Genomic DNA, 16,196 nt, shown 5'->3' on the forward strand with positions numbered 1-16,196 from the left:
CTAGCCCTTAGCGTACCTCAGTTCTGCGCAACGCTTTCGCTCCTCGCGCGCACCCCGAGCCCATGTAAACAAAGTCTGACGTCATTTTCTTGGTGGAACTTCAATTCCTTGCCATTAAATGATGATTGGTATACACATTTCTCCTCATTCCCTCTTGTGCAAACTATTAGCCTGGAATCGCAGTCCATTCAAAATTTAAAAATTTAACCTTTAAAACACCAAGGCTTATGCCTTTCAACTAACGAGTGAAGGCGGCCATCTTTGTTGTTTACATAGGCTCCTTTTTTTGCCAGCGAAAACCGAGGGGGGTTAAAATATGTGCCCCTTTTTATGGACAAATAGTGTCTACGTTTCCTAAGAGCGTTTACAGTACTAGAGGGGGATGAAGTTTCCTCTCCCTGTAAATAGAAGCTCCGTGCCTCAATTTTAATAAATTTGTGTGGTTTTAGTGACGTTTTTCTATACTTAATGTATTTGAATATAGAGTAATGGCAGCTCTCTGCCTTCGACTGTATTAAGCTCTATGGGGAAATAACATGGGGTGCCATTAGTGTATACTAAGCCTCGGCTTCCTATATTACTTGTATATAATCTGACATTTCATATCCTGAAATATAATTGGCTGGTTATAAAATCAGTTTGAAATCGAGAGGTTTCGTTGGCCCGATTGCATCACGTGATTAGTTCTCTCAGCATTTGAAGCTGAAGTCGCGATTTTGTGTCGCTCCGTTTAAAATCGGGATTTTGGTTAAAAAATTACGTAATTATCCTTTTTTATAGTAATTAAAGGAGAATCAGGTCGTGATTAATGCGCCTAAGAGTTTTTGCGCGGTTTCTAAAGTGCAAAAGGGACCCAAAAAAGTATACCGGCGAAATTTGATAGGCTAAGGCTTAAGAAATGGCGCCAAAGTCAAAGCTAGTATATCTCGTGATTGGTGCAATGGTGCAACTGCCCGCTGTTAGGCGAAGTCCCTCTGGCCTCTTCAGGGTCCCTTGGTCCGGACGGTGCGCTCAGACCGCTCAGTTTACAGCATAGGAAGAGAAGAGGTAAATGGTATTTTATTTTCATTTTTAAAAGGAAAGGTGATTAGATGGCAACGTTCTATCCCATTGTTATTATGATGTCATGTTCATTTAGGGTAAGTTATGTTAGGCTTAGGTAACGGATACGTTATTCTTAGCTTAGTTATGTTAGGCCTAGGTTAGGGACCTTGGGGTTAAGTTGTGCTAGGGTTAAGTTATGTTAGGCTTAGCTTAGGGTTAAGTTATGTTAGGCTTAGCTCAGGGTCAAGTTATGTTAGGCTTAGCTCAGGGTCAAGTTATGTTAGGCTTAGCTCAGGGTCAAGTTATGTTAGGCTTAGCTCAGGGTCCAGTTACGTTAGGCTTAGCTTAGGGTTAAGTTATGTTAGGCTTAGCTGAGGGTTAAGTTACGTTAGGGTTAAGTTACGTTAGGGTTAGCATAGGGTTAAGTTACGTTAGGCTTAGCTTAGGGTTAAGTTACGTTAGGCTTAGCTTAGGGTTAAGTTACGTTAGGCTTAGCTTAGGGTTAAGTTACGTTAGGGTTAAGTTATGTTAGGCTTAGCTTAGGGTTAAGTTATGTTAGGCTTAGCTCAGGGTCAAGTTATGTTAGACTTAGCTCAGGGTCAAGTTATGTTAGACTTAGCTCAGGGTCAAGTTATGTTAGACTTAGCTCAGGGTCAAGTTATGTTAGGCTTAGCTCAGGGTTAAGTTATGTTAGGCTTAGCTCAGGGTTAAGTTATGTTAGGCTTAGCTTAGGGTTAAGTTAGATGGTTAAAAAATAACTTTCAAGATATATAGTATATGAAACTTTATTGGTTTATACATATATTTTCCCGAGTAACGAGTAACACAAAAACTGTAGTAGGAAGTATATGATTAGAGCTTAACGCAAAATTATCAAAAATTACACTCTTTTTTTTTTCTTTCAATTTTATACAAAAAAAAAAAAACCTTAAAATTTTTGGCACAGCAAAGCTTATTACCATTTGATGCTTTGTACGCTTGGGTTGGGTTGAAAGTTTTTACATCAAAAAAGAAATGTTGTAGATATTCTTTAAATGAAATAATATGATAATGATACGCAGTGACTATACATAAAAAAAAGTAAATTAACCAAATTAATTAGGCAGCTTTAATTCCTAATTAATTTTGGAAATTAATATCACAAATTTAATAAAAATTTGAGTTCAAAATTTTAATTTAGGAAAAACTTAAATAATTAATAATTAAAGTAAATCGAAAAACTATTTAAAGCCGCGACTCAATAATTTGAGAATTATTTATTTTAAATTATAGGAAACTACAACCTTTTTTTTTTTTTTTTTCATAAAGATTCGAGCTTGAATAGTTAACTAAGTATTTAAATTAAATGGATCAGTCAATTAAATATTTCGTCACATTAACATGAAAGTTATACCCTAGTTTTGTACTTAATACGCAAATAAGTACTATAATAACAAAATAAGAACCACGTGATAATTAACATAAAAACTGTCAAATTTCAATAGAACATGGCTATTTAAAATGCACACAATACTTACATCTATGCGCGGTAAACATAAACAATGCTTTTGGTCGGAAAAAAAGGTTTTTGGTGCCTTTTTTTTTCTCACAGTAACAACTTCATTAACATTAAGATATAGAAATTTAATTTTAGTTGAAAAATTCAAAATTGTTTCCATTAAAAATTCCCGATGGCTGTAGATTAATTTGGCATTAATCTACCTATTTTAAAATTTAAATACAGCTATGCAGGAAGGTATTTAAGATTTTTTTGGTTATGTTTTATGAAGCGAAGAAATGATTTATACCTACTTGAAAAAATACATTGAACAAACGTAAAAACGCGTTAAACTAGATGAGCTTTGCAATAGCAATATTTACGTAAATTAGGTAACTTATCTTGTACACAATCAGGTTGATCGCCGTACAAATTGACTCGACTGATTTCAGTTTCTCTGACGTGAAACGTTGAAGATAATTTCTTATGTTTAACCGAGGCCTCGTAAATTCCTTGGCTCGGAAAAACTCGAAATTGAACTTCGTAAATGATTTCAGACGATTCCATTTTGTCACTTAGATCGGCGACAAAACCATCTTGATCCTTGTTGTGCAAGTATTGGAGTAAGGCAGGGTTAGGAACGTGCTTCTCGACTTTGAGAACTTTCTCCAAGGTTAATTCCGCGCATAACGGCGTAAATGATTTTGTATACTCGTTGATATAGTCTATGACAGCTTGAGCCGCTTGTTTAGATGTAGGATCTTCCGCGGAAACGTCCTCCCAACTTAAACAGGTGCACCAATGGGGTTCGATATCAGCGTTAGAACACGTGCGCTGTTAAAATAACACGTTTAAAAGTTCAAAGTTCAATTCAGTAGACCCAAAGAAAACACGCAATTTTAATTGGTTCGTCTATAGCCCCTTTCTTAGCCAATTACAATCGAGTCCGACTATTTCTCCCCCATATTTTGATGTCCCACCCTAACCTTGGCACCACGTGCGCTGTTAAAAACACGTTTAAGAGTTCAAAGTTCAATTCAGTAGACCCAAAGAAAACGCGCAATTTTAATTGGTTCGTCTGTAGCCCTTTTTAGCCCATTACCATTGAGCCCTACTATTTCTCCCCCATATTTTGATGTCCCACCCTAACCTTGGCACCACGTGCGCTGTTAAAAACGCGTTTAAGAGTTCAAAGTTCAATTCAGTAGACCCAAAGAAAACGCGCAATTTTAATTGGTTCGTCTGTAGCCCTTTTTAGCCCATTACCATTGAGCCCTACTATTTCTCCCCCATATTTTGATGTCCCACCCTAACCTTGGCACCACGTGCGCTGTTATAAACACGTTTAAAAGTTCAAAGTTCAATTCAGTAGACCCAAAGAAAACGCGCAATTTTAATTGGTTCGTCTGTAGCCCTTTTTAGCCCATTACCATTGAGCCCTACTATTTCTCCCCCATATTTTGATGTCCCACCCTAACCTTGGCACCACGTGCGCTGTTAAAAACACGTTTAAGAGTTCAAAGTTCAATTCAGTAGACCCAAAGAAAACGCGCAATTTTAATTGGTTCGTCTGTAGCCCTTTTTAGCCCATTACCATTGAGCCCTACTATTTCTCCCCCATATTTTGATGTCCCACCCTAACCTTGGCACCACGTGCGCTGTTATAAACACGTTTAAAAGTTCAAAGTTTCAATTCAGTAGACCCAAAGAAAACACCCAATTTTAATTGGTTCGTCTGTAGCCCTTTTTAGCACATTATGAGCCCTACTATTTCTCCCCCATATTTTGATGTCCCACCCTAACCTTGGCACCACGTGCGCTGTTAAAATTACACGTTTAAAAGTTCAAAGTTCAATTCAGAGACCCAAAGAAAACACGCAATTTTAATTAGTTCTTCTGTATGTAGCCCTTTTTAGCCCATTACCATTGAGCCCTACTATTTCTCCCCCATATTTTGATGTCCCACCCTAACCTTGGCACCACGTGCGCTGTTAAAAACACGTTTAAAAGTTCAAAGTTCAATTCAGTAGACCCAAAGAAAACACTCAATTTTAATTGGTTCGTCTGTAGCCCCTTTCTTAGCCAATTACAATTGAGTCCTACTATTCCTCCCCGATTTAATGGTGTCCCACCCTAACCTTGGCACCACGTGCGCTGTTAAAAACACGTTTAAAAGTTCAAAGTTCAATTCAGTAGACCCAAAGAAAACGCGCAATTTTAATTGGTTCGTCTGTAGCCCTTTTTAGCCCATTACCATTGAGCCCTACTATTTCTCCCCCATATTTTGATGTCCCACCCTAACCTTGGCACCACGTGCGCTGTTAAAATTACACGTTTAAAAGTTCAAAGTTCAATTCAGTAGACCCAAAGAAAACACGCACACGCAATTTTAATTGGTTCGTCTGTAGCCCCTTTCTTAGCCAATTACAATCGAGTCCGACTATTTCTCCCCCATTTAATGGTGTCCCACCCAACCTTAGCTGTGCCACAGTTAGCGCGCGCATGCCTATTTCTCTCAGATTAGATTAATTATATTTACCTCTTTCGGAACTTCGGAAAAAAGGCTTATACTACGATGAGTGATATCTCCTTTTAACGGAATGAAAGGGTTGAGTATTGTCAGTAAGGTTGGATGGATATCGAAAGGTGTGACCAGCCTCTTAGAGTTTATTTGTAAGTTTTTGAAAAGTTCCGGGTATTTTTCACGGAAAGATTTCGGTGGTATTATTGAGAAAAATGGCAGTCTTTCTTCTTGTTTGCCTTGCTGCGTTGATCGTATGCTAGCGAACCTGTGACCGTGATCACTCATTAAGATTAAGAGAGTGTTATCTAAGAAGCCGCTAGTTTTTAAGTAATCTAGAGTTTCGGCAAAATCGTCATCCGCGTATTGAACGGTATTGTAATCGTCGTGGCTCAATTCGCCGTGAAAGAGAAACGCAAATTTAGGTACATCTTTATATACTTGAAATAGTTGTTTAGCCCAATTGAACATGACCTATTTTAATAACCAAATATCGCTATTAGTTAGTTAGTTAGCGTATTTCACGGTAAATTACAAATCAGGGTTGCCACGGGTCAGGGAAAACCTGGAAAAGTCAGGGAATTTGAAAATGGGCCGAAAAGGTCAGGGAAACGTCAGGGAATTTTAAAAACTTCAGCAAAGTCAGGGAATTTTAAAAACTTCAGCAAAGTCAGGGAATTTTAAAAACTTCAGCAAAGTCAGGGAATTTTAAAAACTTCAGCAAAGTCAGGCAATTTTAAAAACTTCAGCAAAGTCAGGCAATTTTAAAAACTTCAGCAAAGTCAGGCAATTTTAAAAACTTCAGCAAAGTCAGGGAATTTTAAAAACTTCAGCAAAGTCAGGGAATTTTAAAAACTTCAGCAAAGTCAGGGAATTTTAAAAACTTCAGCAAAGTCAGGGAATTTAAAAAACTTCAGCAAAGTCAGGGAATTTAAAAAACTTCAGCAAAGTCAGGGAATTTTAAAAACTTCAGCAAAGTCAGGGAATTTTAAAAACTTCAGCAAAGTCAGGGAATTTTAAAAACTTCAGCAAAGTCAGGGAATTTTAAAAACTTCAGCAAAGTCAGGGAATTTTAAAAACTTCAGCAAAGTCAGGGAATTTGATTTTAGTGGGTAAAATTTCTGGGGATAAGTCTTTATTGAAAGAGTAATGCAAGTTTCTATACTCGCATCCTCTCTTAAAGGGACTGTAAAGTAGGCATCGGCGGGTGGGAAAAATTATTTGAAATACGTCAGAGGCACCACGTGACCGGGGAGAGGCGTGGATCAAAGAAGCTTAGTTCGTTTTATTTCGAGAAATACCACTTCATGGAATTGGCGCTTCAATCTTGCGAAAAACAAGGACTAGATGTCCAGTTCCACACCATGAGGAGTCTTTGTATCTTGGCATCACGTGATGTCTGTGACGTATTTCAAATAATTTTTACCCACCCGCCGATGCCCTCTTTGCAGTTCCTTTAACACAGAAAACTCTGGAGTAATCCTTAAAAATGTCTAGAATATTGTTTTTGTAAAGTAAATGCCTTTAAAAAATCTCCTGGACTGTTATTTATAGTTAAAATGATTCTTAATCATTTTGGTGCAACAAATACATTGGAAAACTTAATGTAGATCGGGTTTATTTAATTATAAGCACTTAAAACGTGCTGTAAACATTTACAATTTCGGCCTAAAAGGTCAGGGAAAACCTGGAAAAGTCAGCTGGGAATTTGGTTCTGAAAATTCCGTGGCAACCCTGAATGAACTAAGTTAAGTTATCACATTCACCTTATGGCGAGGTAGACTACCCAAACAGAATTTAGGATGCTTTTTGAGAACTTTATCAGCTTCAACATGAAACGGCCTCATATAATGATCGGTTGGTTCCTCTTTAAAACCCATAAGTCTATAGGTGAATATTCCCGTATTGGGTGTATCTTCGGCAAAAGCCGTTAGGTAACCATTTTGACTAAAGTTTTTCCATACAAATGGATAAATGTTAACGTAGTTAGCATTATCTATTCGTTTCCTGGTTTCCGGAAGTTCAGGCTCGGTAAAACCAGTCAAAATGGGTATCAAAGCTTGAGGGGTGCCTATATTAAATGTGCAACGCTTAAGATAAGAAGTCCTTTCCCTTTTAATTTAATTTAATTGGAATTATTAATCACCCACCATCTCCGACAATGTTATATCCCTCAAGCACGACTCCTTCCAAATCTTTGGTAATATAGTTGTATGTTTTGGGCATTTTTCGTATATAATGCGCCCTTGACATTGAATCCAAGCCCATTATCAAAACGTTTAAACCCGTCGCGGTTTTGTCCCCATTTTTCTGTTCCAAAATCTTTTTTTTCTTTTCAACAACATCCTCTTTCCGGTGAAGTCCGGCCAAAATACTACTCCACGATTTCCCGCCATTACTTTTGCATTTTGCGCTAAAAAAATCGGCTTCCAATAATTGCTTGACATCTGTCGAATCTATCGTCACTGTCTTTGATATCTTGGAATTGTAATCGTCAACACGTTCGTAGTAAGATATAGAACAAGTGTAGGGTCCGTATTTCTTTTTAGCATCGGGGCAAACATGGACGTAACCATCGGAGACAAATAACCAGTCAGTGTCGATGCATTTTAGTTTCCCCACGTCTTTGATGTGTCTAGAAAAACGTTATACGCGCAATTTTTTTTGTCATGTTTGCCGATATTTTTTGGGGAATATCGCGTTAACAGGTGGTCAAGGTTTTATTTCACGCTTCGCTACAGACAATCCCAAATTTAGACGCTTACTATGGTCACACTTGTTGCAACCATAAATGCTGAACCCAATTTATACAGTGTGTTTCTGATAAGTTTGTACATAAATTAAGGGGGTTAATGTTCTTTGGGAAATCGTCAATTTTGAGTCGAAAATGTTCTGCACTTATATCTCCATTTTGTTTGCCCTAAGGGACACTGTTTTCCAGTTAAGATTGTATCCAGAGTATTTTACGGATGACCCCTTAAATTTAAGACAATGATTTCTAGTTTAATTAAGGGGTCATCCCTAAAACACTCTTGAAAATCTTAACTGGAAAACAGTGTTCCTTAGGGTAAACAAAATGGAGATAGAAGTTACACTTTCGACTCAAAATCGCTAACAGAACATTATCAGAAACACCCTGTATATGGACGGTCCATTAAATAACTAGCCTTTGTTTAAATATTGGTTTAAAACAAAAATCCCCAGTATTAAAGATATTATTGGCACTAAAAACGTGATAGTAATACTAAAAGGTATATTATTATGGTTATAACACATTTTATACTGACAAAGGTACATAAAACAAATGTTTTGAATGAATCAAACTGTTAGATCGTTTACCATTCGCCCAATAAAAAATTTTGATACTTGACAATTTTAAAACGTATTTGCAACTAGACTATTATTATGTCACGTAAAAATGATACGGAAGCTTTTAAACAAAGTTAAATGATACGTTATAGTTTAAGAGGAATATTTTAATTTAAAAGCTTACTTGGTCATTAATGGGTTATTAATGTCAATATCGGGATGTTGACAAGCTTTTTCCGATTGAGATGGTGCGACGTGATGTTGAATTAAATGACTCGGATACGAAGTGTCATTTATAGTTTGAGATTTAGTTAAAATAGTCCAAAGCAAAGCACCGCCTAATAGCATAGATAGTAAAAGGCATCGAATACGGAATAAACGCCATAGACTTAAAAAGCACTGCATCGTGAGTCTAGAAATACAGAGAAAGATATATTTAAATATATTTCATTATAAAGAAGAAGTTGTGAAAATTAATATTAAACTGAAATGTTTTGGGTTAACACGAGGCGTACTTTGTATTACAGGGTTCATACAAACCTGGAAAAGTCAGGGGAAATAAATAGGCTAGTTGACAAAATTTAGAATTTTTAGTAAAATTCAGGGAAATTTGTGAGGTTTGAGTAAGTTTGCTCCGAAGGGGTTGCTTCAACTATAAAAATTCGCTCCCGTTGTTATTACTCGATATATTGGGAAACAAACTCGGAGAAAAACCTATGGAAAACTCGGGGAAATATATGGGGGAAAACGTGGAAAGATATGGGGAAAAACCTGTGGAAAGATATGGGGAAAACCTATGGAAAGCTCAGGGAAAGAAACGTGGAAAACTCGAGGAAAGATATGGAGAAAAACCCGTGGAATACTCTGGTAAAGATATGGGGAAAAAGTAAAAACCTATGGAAAACTCGGGGAAAGATATGGGGAAAAATATATGGAAAGATATGGGGAAAACCTATGGAAAGCTCAGGGAAAGATATGGGAAAGAAACGTGGAAAACTCGGGGAAAAACGCTTCCAGAAGATGTATGAACGCGACATAGATTTTTTTTTAACAAAATTGGACTCTTTTGGAATTAATATCTCGTTTGTGATGGTGAAATTTAAATATTTGTACTTTGCGCTTTAAAAAACATACCAGTACTTCAAAAAAATAATTAAGCGATATTAAAGATGAAGTTTTAAATTACATTAGTCATATGGTTTAAAACAGGCAATTAAATAGTATAGGAATAAACAAAATAAACCAGTTAAAACGAAAATATTTCGTAACTTTTCATCAGCAAAATGAAACGTTTTGGAATGGGTTAAAAATTAAAGGACTATATAGGCATAGAATATATGTATTTATGTTAGGAACATAACTTTTATATTCCAAGGTTCAGGATGAGATATCATAAAAAAAATATTGCATAATTTACGGGCAATTAAATTTGAATGCTATTGTGCTCTTATAAGAGGAAATACGTAATTTTTTTAAGAACTATTAAAAATAGCAAGTTATTATTATTTTTAGTACGACCTAACCTTCATACCCGATGCTACCTGTACTTAAATTTATTTTAAAAGGAACGACAGGTTATATATCTTAAACCACAAGTTATAGGGCCTAAATATTGATGGGAAAAACATCAATCAAAATCAGTCAATGTTTTATTATTTATTTAATTTTCTGTGTCCTTTTCAGTGATGAATTATAGTGCTCTATTGTTATTCTTATAACAGGTGTTTATAAGACGCGTGTTGCATCAAAATTCCGAATTAATTATATATATATGGGAATAGAAGAAAATAATTTGATTTTTTATCCAATTTTGATTAATTTAGTCCTACTTCGTAAATTGTCATTTAGTTTATAAAAACCCCAAAAATATTAACTAAACTTACCAGAGCCTTTTTAAAAAGTCAAGAGAATGATTTTATACTAGACCAACTATTGTTTTACGTTATTGGTAATGATTAAAACCAAAAGCAGATGAGTAAACAGTCAAAATGAAAGAAAAAGCGTACAATATGATCACCTGTTGTTGTTAGGACTGGTTTATATGTACAAGTAAAAGCTATAACTAACCAAATTGCGTGTTGTAATGTTTTCTATAATTATTACAATCAAATGGGAAAAAGTCCCTCGTTAGTAGAAGTTTTATTTTATGTGCTCTGTGCTTTGTTGCGCAAGTATGAACTACTTTTTCCCCAAATTGGGCATGGTACAAGAGGTATAAAAACACTACAGCAAACGTGGTGTACTCATATGCACTTAATTTTCAAAAATTTTGACTTTAAATATGTACACAAAATGCTCAAATCAGGACAAAAATTATGATAAATTGATCTAGATAATATTATTTTTGGGAACTATAGCTTATAAGGTTAAAAAAATCCGACAAATTCAGTTAAATTTAATTAAGATCAAACACCTGATAAGCTTTATTTTAATTAAAACTCATTACTATTGGAAAGAATGTTTAGCTTAAAATCATTAATATAATAACACCTACCTTATTCGACCTGCCATTTTCGTTAAAATTAACACAACGTTAAATTAGACCTTAATGTAAGTAACAGTAACACACCTTAGCAGTGGCACCACGTCTGGTGGTACTTAGGTACTTAGCTAATGCACATATTCGATAAGATAACAAAGATAATAAAAACTGCCACTGATATCTTTACAATATTCTCGAAAAGGGGGGCAATTAAGGTAAAGGTGCACCTTAGAACAATCTTTGAACCCCGTAATCCCAGATATTAATTTAGAAATATTATGGTAACTTACCAATTTAGAAGAGAGAGTAGCAAATCAAATCAAATCTTGTCAATCAGTTTTTAATCACTACGTCTTTATTATAACGCCCTAATGAGATCCTAGGTAATCACAAACAATTTCATAATGAGGGTAAAGGTGTATTTCTTCTTCCCGCGCAAGTGTTTCTTGAGTATTTTCAGAAATTAAAGCTTTGCCGGCTTCTTATTATTATTATTGTGTAGGAGGAGATTTAAGACTAGTCTTAGCAGCACGGTTAGCATTTAGACTAGTGGCGCGTAACTCCTAACCCTAACGCGTAATGTAACAAGCCAACAGCCAAGAGGACTTCGATTTCTAACATTCAGCCTAGTTAAAAGGCGATTAGATTTAAATTATATAGTTAACCATCGATATTTTGGGAGGCGAAGAATAAAACCTTTGCATGCACTCTTCGATTTCACTGATTCACTCCCACATCGTTTATGTTTGTAGCGACACTCTACTCTATCGATTGCGAGATTTCATTTTGTTTTCAGCGTTTAATAAATAATTCTCTCTTGCTTTACACCGCGCTCACTGGCCAATCACCCGCCGCCTCTTACAACCCCCGTAGCATAAGGAAGGGGGGGGGAAACAGAGAAAGAATCGATGGGGAACTCAGACGGTCTAGGCCTGGAACTCTAAGCCTAAGAAAATGTCATAGAGAACAACATGAAAAAGGAGGATCAGCGGACCGCCTTAAGTCCATTTAATACTTGGGTTTTAAAAATACGCAATTGAATTTTCTTTAATGTTAGAACCCTTATAAAATCAGAATGTTTAAAGAAATAATTTGGATACGGTACGGTGCCGCGATCGCGATCATCTCCACTCCCCTTAGAGGTTCTACTTCTCTTTTATTATATTCTTAATGGATTTTTCTACGTGTCTAAAGCCATCTATTGGGAGATTTTTAACCATTGCCTCCTAATCCTTAATTTTTCAAGGCCTGTGCGTGGTTTTAACAAATAGGCCTAGTTTAAGTAGTAGTAATCTTAGGATAGTTTTAGTTTTGTTTTACTATAGAACTGTCTCCACACCCCTTAGAGTTTCTACTTCTCTTTTATTATATTCTTAATGTATTTTTCTACGTGCGTAAAGCCATCTATTGGGAGATTTTTAACCATTGCCTCTTAATCCTTTATTTTTCAAGGCCTGTGCGTGGTTTAACAAATAGGCCTAATTCATGTAGTAGTAATCTTAGGATAGTTTTAGTTTTGTTTTACTATAGAGGTGTCTTTTACACCCCTTAGAGGTTCTACTTCTCTTTTATTATATTCTTAATGGATTTTTCTACGTGTCTAAAGCCATCTATTGGGAGATTTTTAACCATTGCCTCCGTTATCTTAATTTTTCAAGGCCTGTGCGTGGTTTTAAAAAATAGGCCTAGTTTAAGTAGTAGTAATCTTAGGATAGTTTTAGTTTTGTTTTACTATAGAGGTGTCTCCACACCCCTTAGAGGTTCTACTTCTCTTTTATTATATTCTTAATGGATTTTCTACGTGTCTAAAGCCATCTATTAGGAGATTTTTAACCATTGCCTCCTAATCCTTTATTTTTCAAGGCCTGTGCGTGGTTTTAACAAATAGGCCTAATTCATGTAGTAGTAATCTTAGGTTAGTTTTAGTTTAGTTTTATTATAGAAGTGGAATATAATTAGGGTTAAGTGAATTCGAATAAGCCTATGTGTGATTTCATGCAAGAAATTATTCAACAGTGTATGAATATTTTTTTTAAATTTATTACTATTTACAACAATTGTGTGAATATTTATTTACATATCCTCTGTTATGTTAATTTTCTTTTTACGCATGACAAAGAGTTTTTTCAGCCACCGTTCTTGTTTACCTGACTGATCAACAAAGAGCTGTAATTTTTAAAAACATTAAACATTATGAATTACAAAAAATTACAAATAATTTCCTATTTTAATTTAATTTAATTATTAATTATTTATTATCACTTACACTTTCATGAACGAGCATTTCGGGATTTTCTTTCCAGGATTCTAATTTCTTGATGGAGGCATCAGCTGGATTAGTATTTAATCCCAATTTTGGTGCTGCCAAACCAAATATAGCGGACATGTGTCCATCTTTGTCAAAGTTGTCCTCCGTTTTCTATTATAGAATCATCAAAGGTGATTAATAATTATTGTTTTTATGTTAATATGTTTTTGGAAGTGTTTTTGTGTTTGCGTTTACTGGAGTGACTGTTTTGTTCAAATTTCTACTTGATATGAATTCTTGTTGCACAAATGATTGGGCATTGATATCATCAATAGCTTGAGCACGTTTTAATTGATCACTTATCGTTGTTGAGGTGTTAGATTCTCCGAGGAAACCTTTCTCTCTTAGCTCAGCACTTGCAGTAGCTATGATAATTATTATTATAATTTTTAATTAATATTTAATATTTATAGGCTTAAAATTAGTTTAATTTAATTTTACCAGCAGCTTTGATTGCTTGTTGTACTTTCTGTTTTAAATAATCAGCACCCGTACCCTCTTTCTCTTCTTTAATCTTTGTTGTTTTGGGTCTAAAAGTTAAGTTAATTAGTTGATTAATAATTTTCACTTTAATTACTTTGATGTATTTACTTTGGGGAATTTGATTTTGAATGTCTGTGACTTGGTTTACGACTTCCTGATCTTGATCTGGATCTTCTCCTTCTAGAACCTGAACGGGATCTTCTACCGCTAGTTCTACTTCTTGAGGTACTTCTTGATCTATGGGAATATCTTCTTGGGCTTCTTCTGGGTGATAATGAGCGGGATCTACTTCTACGGCGACTGCTGCGTGTTCGGGAGCCACTTCTTGAACGAGAACGGTAAGTTTTGCGTTTTATTCTGTCATTGCTTGACTCGGAATTGCCGCGGGAATCCGGGGAACTGTGGGAAAGAAGTTTACCTGACATTGTGACCAAGGCTTAGGGAATGTCGAAATTATTATAGAAATTACCTGCTATTTCGTTTTCTATCGCGTCTGCGTCGGTAGGAACCTCGATCGCTATCCGAACTACTGTCCCTTCGTGGCATTTTGATCTATATTTGTTTATATTTACGTAATAATCAACGTAACTTTGAAAACAATGCGGGTTAGGGGCAATTCTTCAGGGAGCCGCCATTTTTATGACGTATTTCTACAATAAGTTCAATAACTCCTTTGCCGATGCATAGATGGCAGCATAGTCTTTAGAAAATAGTTTTAGGCGGCAAACAAAGAAAAACACCGTTGCTGATGTATAGATGGCAGCATAGTCCTTGAAAAAAATTGTTTTTGGCGGCAACGAAAAAGAGGCGGGAAAGTTTGAATATGTGATTTTGGTTGATTTCGAACCTAGACCCCTAGTAGATGTCGTAAGGTCCTTGAACAAATATTTCAACAAATTTAAAGATGTTTATGAATGTTTATAAAATAGATTCGTCATCTAAGGTAGCTTCAGCTTTATCTGCTAAAAGGGGCTTTCTAGCGGCGTTATGAAAAAAGGCGGGAAAATAATCTTGTAAAAAAAAAAAAAGCGCGCTCTGCCAGACTCCCATGAGATTTACTATATCGGAATCCGCCAGAAGTATATAAACAGAAATAATCTCTTCTACTAACTTAAATGCTGGGTAACTGGGTTAGGGTTTAAGATTTGTCGGAAATTATGACTTTGGTTCAACATACTTCTGTTAAACTTTAATACAACGTGGGATCTTGCTCCAAAGGGAACTTGGGGAAATTAAACCTGGGATTTTTTATTCTTATTCTTACCGCATCGTTCTCCTATGGGTAAACTTTCCCGCGCTTCTTCTCTTTCCTTGGTAGCATTTTGGCGCGAAAGGGCCGTAATATATATAGGTCGGCGCGCGCTCTTCTGGCACTTTCCCGTTGACAAGCGCTCGTTTCACCACCACCACTGGTTTCTCGCGCGCTCGCGGCTTTTCTTGAAGGAGGGGGGTCGAACAGTTGTCAATATCTAAATCAAGCATCGATATATGTGAAATAGTGGGACATTTTTATCGATTTAGAAATTATATACAGTGGCATATAATCAAACCCTTAAGTGGTACGTATTATAGAGGTAATAATTAGGTTACGTTCAGGGAAATGGAAATACGCGGCAACAGGACTGGGGAAAACTCCGAATATTGTATAATTTTAGGATGGTTTCGTTTGTCCTGGCCCTCGAATTTCTTCCCTGCACCGTTTCTATGCATATTTATAGGTTCGCTGGCTCGGAATTGAAGGGGGAAACGCTTCGGGTTTGGGTTTTAAAGGCGAATTTGCCAAGTTTTGTTTCTTTTCCACTTTTGTACACCGTACCGCAGCTGAGCGGCGGGAACTCTCATCAGGTTTTTAATTTTTTTTTACTTGGGCATTATTTTTAGGCCTTATCCTATATACACTGCCTTCTTCAGGGGGTTGATTAATGTTGATTTCTTTCCCGTTAACGATTTTTCCCGCTCCGGGTTTTAAATGGGGCGGGGAGTTTTCAGTCTCTTTTCTCCCAAACTCTTTGGCCCCTTGGCCATTTTTTTAAAAGGTGGTGGTTTGGGAATATTTTGTTACAGGTATGGATGTTATTAAGGAAAATTAATTATTTTTTAGGTATCGATTGATAGGTATATAAGGTGGGAGAGAGGGGGGTTGTTAAACTAGTAGGACGTCTCAGAAATGAGTGGAGTAATCACTGAAAAGAAATATCTTTGGCTTTATTCTTAGTTTCTTACTATCTTCTGATTTGGAATCTTGGGTCCCATTCAAATACGTTTAAATTTACTTCAGGGTTGCCACAGGTCAGGGAAAACCTGGAAAATTCCAGGAATTTAAAAATGGACCGAAAAGGTCAGGGAATTTGATTTATAAGTAAATTCTCTCTAAAAAATCTCTTGTTAAAATGATTCTTATTCATTTTGGTGCGAAAAATACATTGGAAAACTTAATGTAGAGAGTTTATTTAATTGTAAGCACTTAAAACGTGCTGTAAACATTTACACTTTCGGCCTAAAAAGGTCAGGGGGAACCTGGAAAAGTCAGGGAATTTGGTTCTGAAAATTCCGTGGCAACCCTGAATGTTCT

At 36.0% G+C, this 16,196-nt stretch overlaps 3 protein-coding genes across 3 annotated transcripts in view; 1 reads left to right on the forward strand and 2 right to left on the reverse strand.

Annotated features, from left to right (window-relative positions):
• Window positions 1-1,813: 1,813 nt before the first annotated feature.
• Window positions 1,814-11,708, reverse strand: LOC149677205 (uncharacterized). Its single transcript, XM_089838216.1, has 6 exons — window positions 11,124-11,708; window positions 8,536-8,763; window positions 7,193-7,677; window positions 6,809-7,113; window positions 5,061-5,516; window positions 1,814-3,355 (listed from the first exon to the last, which is right to left on the reverse strand). Exons 2-6 carry the CDS (start codon window positions 8,754-8,756, stop codon window positions 2,870-2,872), a joined length of 1,953 nt encoding a protein of 650 aa, XP_089694342.1. The 5' UTR covers window positions 8,757-8,763; window positions 11,124-11,708; the 3' UTR covers window positions 1,814-2,869.
• A 1,145-nt stretch (window positions 11,709-12,853) lies between these two features.
• LOC149677206 (uncharacterized) lies at window positions 12,854-14,276 on the reverse strand. The gene is made up of 6 exons (XM_089838236.1): window positions 14,094-14,276; window positions 13,733-14,023; window positions 13,583-13,671; window positions 13,337-13,506; window positions 13,100-13,252; window positions 12,854-12,999 (listed from the first exon to the last, which is right to left on the reverse strand). Exons 1-6 carry the CDS (start codon window positions 14,168-14,170, stop codon window positions 12,907-12,909), a joined length of 873 nt encoding a protein of 290 aa, XP_089694362.1. The 5' UTR covers window positions 14,171-14,276; the 3' UTR covers window positions 12,854-12,906.
• LOC149677207 (uncharacterized) overlaps window positions 13,828-16,196 on the forward strand; it is a 95,466-nt gene continuing 93,097 nt past the window's right edge. The window contains exon 1 of the mRNA XM_089838225.1: window positions 13,828-13,962. The gene's annotated coding sequence lies outside the window, so the exon portion shown is untranslated. The remainder of the gene's footprint in view (window positions 13,963-16,196) is intronic.

This window comes from Phalangium opilio, unplaced genomic scaffold (genome assembly GCF_054372755.1).
Source record: "Phalangium opilio isolate 3A_F unplaced genomic scaffold, DU_Popi_V2 ptg000045l_1, whole genome shotgun sequence".
NCBI classification, from domain to species: domain Eukaryota; kingdom Metazoa; phylum Arthropoda; class Arachnida; order Opiliones; family Phalangiidae; genus Phalangium; species Phalangium opilio.